At 30.3% G+C, this 7,460-nt stretch overlaps 1 protein-coding gene across 1 annotated transcript in view; it reads left to right on the top strand.

The window, feature by feature from the left end:
• The window catches only part of LOC106478491 (dnaJ homolog subfamily C member 13-like), a 150,041-nt gene that overhangs the window by 104,750 nt on the left and 37,831 nt on the right, over positions 1-7,460 (top strand). Inside the window, 4 exon segments of the mRNA XM_013939042.2 lie at positions 2,616-2,751; positions 3,323-3,507; positions 4,486-4,677; positions 4,984-5,163. Coding sequence (XP_013794496.1) covers positions 2,616-2,751; positions 3,323-3,507; positions 4,486-4,677; positions 4,984-5,163 — 693 coding nt within the window.

Raw genomic sequence — 7,460 nt, 5'->3', positions numbered from 1 at the left:
AATTTAAGTTAACATAACAGCAAATGTACAATGTTTCGACAAGGTTTTGTCATCAAACAGTTCAATTGCTCAAGCAACTAATGATATAAATAGCATCTAAATCACTATTATGTTTATCATATCCTCCCACCCAACCTGATGAACCCTGGTACTGGGTCTTGTCAACATTGGGCATAGCTGATATAGTGTGGTTGACATATTATTATATTATTCTGTACTTTCACTCATAAGTTCTTATAATACTCTCATAGAAATTTTGAATTAAATTAAAATAGAGGAATATACATGTATCATAACAGAGATAATTTGAAATAAATAGCTTCAATACTATTAATTACTTTAATTGTTAATAGGCAATTAAAATCTGTACTATAAAACAATAATGAACTTGATATAAAATAAGCATTAAAAAGATTTTGGTAAGGATTCCATTGTCAGTCCTAGTTGTCCCCTTAATGTCAGATAATACCTGTGGTAATAGCTCCCAAATGCATCGGGGATATACCACGTATCAGAAAAAATCTAAAGCCAGTAATCATTGAAAATCAATTAAGGGTATGGAGTTGAGTGCTTACACCTACAACGTCTCAACTCCTACTGCCCTTCACTGTCTGCAACCAGCTGTGGGAAGGCAGTTATCCTTAAAAGTGATTAAAGTTGTAACAGATATTCATGCTATTCCATATGAAGATATACTGGTCGAGTTGCCAAACACACTGCTTATAGATTTCTGTGCAATTGGATTGTTGAAATGATTACAGGGAAGCCATCACTCTAGTACACTAAATGGCATATGAAATGAGGAAAAGTATGCTTTGGACATAATAGCCTTACGACAGAGCTTTTTTCAATAAAAACTTTGCTGCAGGGCTATTGTCAAAATGCACAGTCATTAAGTAGAACATGATTTGATGTGGCAACATAGACTGTAAAGATGTGGTAAGGCCTCAAAATAATTTTTATATAATGTGCTCAACCTCAGTGTATTTAAACTTTATACAACAATGAAGCTAGATATACTTAACTAGAGTGCCAATAAAAGTTAAAATACAAACAACTTAAAAACAGAATTTATAATGCTTCATTACCATTAAAGTGGCATTATCTGGTACAGTACACATAAAACATGTTTATCTACTACTACTACTACTACTGTTGACATTATAAATTAACCTATTCATAAAATAAATATATGTATTAGGTTCATAGCAAATAATGTTTACATTTTTGCTTTCACTGTGATGGTATGTATTTTTAAAATGTTGATAGATGTGTGATAAAGCACATTCATGTTTTTGTATTCTTGGACTGTAATTCTGCATAATTCATTTATATAGACTATCACAATCCATACATTCTACACTAACAGCTTCATGAACATGCTTGATTACAAAGTCAGAGTTTGCTTAATTTAGTACTTTGTTTTTATGTCAGATATGTGGATGATACCTTTGCTGACTTTGTTTCTGGACAAAAAACTGAAGAGTTAATAACATTTCTAAATTTATTATAGCTGATTATTCAATTTATAAACAAGTAAGAGAAGTTGTGAGAGCTATCTGTAAAGTAAATAATGCTTTCAAAACAAAAGCATTTAGAGAGAAAAACTGATCTTTATGCATATTGAGTCTGAAAAATAAGGGGTTATGAAAACTTTATTGGCATCAAATAAAGTTATTTGTAATTTAATAAAAGCATTGTATGAGGAAATAAGTGAAAAGAAACAATTTTTCCAGTAATGTTGTAAAAAAAAGTTTAGTTACTCAAAAAGTGTCCAAAAGAAAAGAAAATTCATTCAGGTGACTTGGTTTACTGTTCATTCCTCATGGACCTGGTTTGTCAGCTGCAGTAAAATGGATACAACATGAAGTAGACAATGTATATAAACTTTCCATCAAGGGTAAGTTAATTTTTTACCATGAAATAAGTTGAATTCTTTTTGCAAAAAAAAAAAGAATTAACTTCGCCGTAATTTCAAAATTGTGTTTATAGTTTAAAATATATAGATTGTATTAATAGTCTTTATATATGGGAGACTGGACAGAATTTAAGTTCAACAGTGAAAGAACATGGACTTGCTCCATCACACAGCTGTCAGAATTTTAATGATACACAACATCACTGTGAAAATGAAAATATAAAAATTATTTAGTGTGAACCTAATATTCAAAAATGTAAAATAAAACATTATTGTAATAAAACAAAATAAGACTTCAATAAAGAAAAAAAGTGAAAGAGGTAGGTTAATACTCACGACATCATTAGTATCATGTGTTGATGTAATGTTAGTAGTGGTAACATTTTGTATTGTGACATGCTCTGTTCTTTTATCTAACTTTTAAGTATGTGGGTTACTTCTTTTACATGCAGTACGTGTACCTATGGAAGCTCCTTTACTTTCACTTACTATATAAAATATAGCTGTGTATCTGTGTTTATGCGTATCATTATTTAATACGATATCTGATTTAGTTGTACATATTATATCAGACCATAAAATTACACACATTTTCTTACTTTGCAGTTTTACCTCAGTAAATAATAAAATGCAGATTATATTCATGTTTAATTATTGCTTTTAATATAGGTATTGTTTTTTTTGTTCTTCAATTTAGGAAATCTTTGAAGAGGTGAACAAGGCATACGAGTTCCTGTGCAGTAAATCATCTCGCCAAACAGAAGGTCCAAATCCAGCAGACATTATACTGATATTGAACACTCAAAGCATACTGTTCAGTCGCTACAAAGATGGTTAGTATCATAGAAGCTCTGTTTTACTATTTTATGAGCAATTTATCTATAGTATTGAATTGATAACTAGATAATCCTAGCTTGTTATGTCAGGGATTTTTCAAAACTCTTTTAGGTCTGTGTTCCTTAATTAAATAATAACAATTAGATAATCAGGAGCATTGGAAATTTATTAGATTTTTTGAAAGAAAGATATTTAACTGTGATCGAAAGACAAAGAAGAAACTGAGAAATTGTCCAAGTTTCCTAGTTCAGCGATCTTAATACAACTAGCTACTTTGTTATTTAGTAGTGTTCATTTTTAAATATGCTGTTGGCAATTTTATGTTGTACAGAAATTTTTTTTCTTCTTCTTTTACTAAATAATACACCTTAGCTAAATTGTGATTTAATATCAGCAAGTTTAAACATGAATTTTCAACTACTATGCTATAAGATTTATTCATGTAATGAATGCTATTAAAAGCTTTCGTGGAGTTGGTACTTAACAAAATGTTTTATATTTAACAGTTATATGTACATGCATGTCTCTGTATACAGAATTTACATAGTGTCTGTTTTTGTTCACTAGAGCTCCACCCATACAAGTATGCAGGATACCCTATGTTGATTAAGACAATTCGAATGGAAACAGAAGATGAACATCTGTTCTCCAAAACAAAGAGTCTTTTGGCTGCTGCCACAGAAACAGCCTATCATACTGTCAACTGCTCAGCATTAAATGCAGAGGAACTAAGACGAGAAGGGGGCTTGGAAGTAAGCTACATTTTTTTGCACTTAGATAACTTTTACTTAATATCATTTATAACCTTATAAACCTCTCTCTTCTCTTACATGTTTTCAAATATAATACCTGATGATGTCAGTAACATGTTATATTTATTTTCATTAAAGAATTCACAGTAGTCAGCTCCATATTGGTTCTGCTGTAAGTCTGAGGGCTTGTAAAGCTAAAAATTAAGTTTCAATACTCACAGTGGGAAGAGCTCAGACCGCCTATTGTCTCGCCATGTACTTAATAACAAACAAACAATTAGAATAATCTCTCTTACTTCCCTAGTAGTCTAGACAAATATCAGAAAATCATACATTTCAATAATTTTGATAGTAATATTATAGATTTTAGCTGGTTCATAATAATTATAGAATACCCAGCTACATGGCAGTTCAAAACTGCCAGATATACTCTTTTGACTAAAAAAATATCCCAATTAATATATATCCAGGAAAATGTTTTAAAATTTATTGTGCAGGCCAAGTTTACATGCACATGAGTACTTGATCAAACTTCTGTATTGCCTATTACGTTTTTTCTGTGGGGGTGTGAGTCATACCTAAGTGCAGATGAACATAAGTTAAACTTCCTTTGAATATGTATAATGCGAATGATTTCTAAGGTAGGTAATCTAGGATTGTGGGATACCACATTAGAACTTTTACCTGACTGGAAGGTTTGGTATAGGTGCAGTCCTTTTGTTTTTTTGATAGAGTGAAGCAGTTATAAAGTTTCGACAGTGCTGAAGTCAGTCAGTCACTGTAATGTGACACCTTAAGTGATAGATAGAGGTATCATGTACATATAACGTGACTAATACTCAGTCACAGACGTTTATTTTAGTTTATTAGTGAAATTCTAATATACTGTGATGATGATTGAAAACTAATATATATGACATGAATAAAGGTTGTTCACTGTTCATAAATTAATGTAAGCTAGTTTATGTATATTACTAGTTACTGCGAGATGCCTTCTCAAGGTGTGTGGGAGTATTGAGCCATTCTTCCAAGCCTGATGACCTTCAAGTACAGGTGTGCTCACACATTGCTTCTTGCTTTGCTGTTGCTGCCAAGTTTCCAGACTGTCGTCAACGTATCTCAGAGATGCCAGACATGATAAAGGACTTGTGTCGAATACTCATCCTAAAGGTTGAATTTTTCATTGCATGATACTGAGAATTTTTTTTAGTATGAAATTAGTGTTAAAAATGTTTTTATGAAATAAAATTTTCCTTGCTAATGCATGTTTATTTGTTACTATTAAAAAAGAGCAACTTTGAACAGTTAGGGATGAATTCAGGTTTTGTAAGGTTTAGAAAGGTATGTTAATTTTAAAGATTTTTAGATCTCTATAGTAAATGATAATTAGTTTTCATAGTACTGTTAATAATAAATCTATACTTCTCTCAAAATCCGTTTTTTTTTATTAAACAAAACTTGTATGTTTAATTACAGCACCTTCCTCATCTTTGTTCAGTTGTTGTCAGCTGTGTTAGTGCCTTTGCTATTGATAGTGTATTGCAGACTCACTTATTCCAAAGTGGAGTGCTGTTCCACATGTTGCTGTTTCTCTTTGATTATGACTACACTCTTGAGGAAGGAGGAGTCGAATGTTCTCGAGAAACAAACAGACAGGTGGACATTCTTTTTTGTATTCTGTATCAGTATAAAAACATTGAAGTTAAACCTGACTCCAAAAAAACACTTTGGGTTTGACTTTTTTCTCCTTAATGCAGAGATGCTCTTAATGTGCAGGTTGATCATTAGTACAAATCCTACATTATTTTACTGTATCCTTAATTGTTTTACATCTATTTTATAAGTATCCTTTGTTACATTTATATTAAAAATAGTCAAAAATACATTTCAAATACAGACTGCTGTTGTGTTAACAAATATTTGTAGAGATTAATTTTTAGTTATGTAATCATCAATATTTATTATGATATATGATATGATATTAAATCAGGCAGCTGCTTTCCATTTATTGATAAAACTTGGCCTATTCTCTAAAGGACAGATGTATGGTACTCTTGTCATTTGCTGTGCTGTGATGGAAAAATGCTATGAACTGTAACATTGATGTAGTATGGTCGAGTTTTATTATCTGTTTTAAAACTTTCATTTGGTATCATAACATTTGTTTATGTAATATAAAGCAGTCACTTTGATATATTCCTGTACATCATCTCTAATAAGATATTCATCATTAGATTATATATATTTGATGTGTGCGAGTAGAGCTATTGAAAGAGGCATCATACATTTGCTGTTTGTACAAAATATGTAATTAACTGTAATAAAATTAAAACAAAATGTGTTTAGTAACAATGTTTATAATTAGTTACTCTCATTTAGAGATATAAAATACAGCCGTCATTTTCTTGCTGGAAATTTGATTGAACAAGATTAATTTTCAAGGGATTAATTGACATTGTTTTCTGTTTAAGTTATTATTTTTACAATTATTAAATCAACATTCTTTTTTTATTGTTTAATATATTTATCTATGTGCACTAACATGTTTTTAAATATTAAGTTTATAAGTTTTCATGGCTTCGTTTTATATCTTTCTTCCACCAGGTTTGTTGCTAAATAGAAAAGTGTAAGAACCCATTTATCTTTCAGTTCTTTAAAACTAGTAGAATTACACAGTTAGTGGTGAAGAAATGGGGTTTCACAAGTCATTTGCTTTAGTTTGATTTTTCTTATAAGAGATTTGCTTACATTAATATTACATTTTATGAGAAATCGGTTTAGATAGAACAATGGTATAATTATCCAAATAGATGTCTAGCTTATATTTTCTTAACAATTTCGTAACATCCACTAATTTTGATGTTGGATGTCTAGTTTTTCAGATACGTGAAAGTTTACCAATATATTCAATAATGTTATTGTTATTATGACTGTGACTCTAAATAATGTGTTGCATTTTACTGAAGTAAATCAAAAACAAACTTAATTTTTTTACATTTGTATTTTCTGGGCTTATATTAAAGTAGTCATAACTGAGAAACCTTGTGTAATGCAGTATCAAGAAATGTATTGGAGTTCAACCTGTTTTGCTTGCTTGGATGTGTATCCACTAAATTATTTTGCATTTATTTAAAGGATCTTAAGTATAAGAAAGTATTCCAGAATTTATAAATTGATTTATTGTGTGTGTTAGCTTGTACAAGTCTCAGAGCATTTCTTTTCAACCTACTTCTGGAATGTATAAATTTATATGAGAAATGTAATGTACATACTAACAATAAATAAAAAAATTACAAATGTACTATTTTGGTAACTTGTAGTTCATGATTCAAGATTGCAAATACTGTGTATTTTTTCTATGTTAAAAACTATTTTGCATCATACTTGTATATGGATTTTATACCACAGCTATTGTAACATGGTATTTAAAAACTATAACCTATTTAGATTACTTTTCACTTTTTTAAACTTATTTCTTAGCATCCTTTAGTGTATATCTGCCTTTTGTTATTTAGATTGTTCTAACCAATAAACATGTACGTACTTTTTGTTTGTATTATATTGTTACGTCTCCGTTTGTTAATTAACTTTCCGTAACTTCGTTCCGACGAAACTTTAGTGACACAAGTTCTTTACTTAATAAAACTGGTTTATTCTTTCCGAATACAACTTTACCGATACACTCAACTTCAACAATCGCGCTAAACAAATGCTATAACAACGAACGTCAATAATACTTCTGACTGCAGATCAATTACTCACTATCTACACAGACAATACACTACCGCGTCACATTGTCCCCCTCTTATATATACCAGTTTACCCTCTATCTAGTCAATACTAGAGCATTCGCCAAGATACGGGATAGTTCTGGAAAGTAGAGGGCGTGAGAATCACATGATCTCGATGACGCAACATATATATATATATATATATATATATATATATATATG

The sequence above is a fragment of the Limulus polyphemus genome, unplaced genomic scaffold (assembly GCF_000517525.1).
Source record: "Limulus polyphemus unplaced genomic scaffold, Limulus_polyphemus-2.1.2 Scaffold11, whole genome shotgun sequence".
Classification (NCBI taxonomy): Eukaryota; Metazoa; Arthropoda; class Merostomata; order Xiphosura; family Limulidae; genus Limulus; species Limulus polyphemus.
This window is presented reverse-complemented; position numbering and strand designations above follow the sequence as displayed.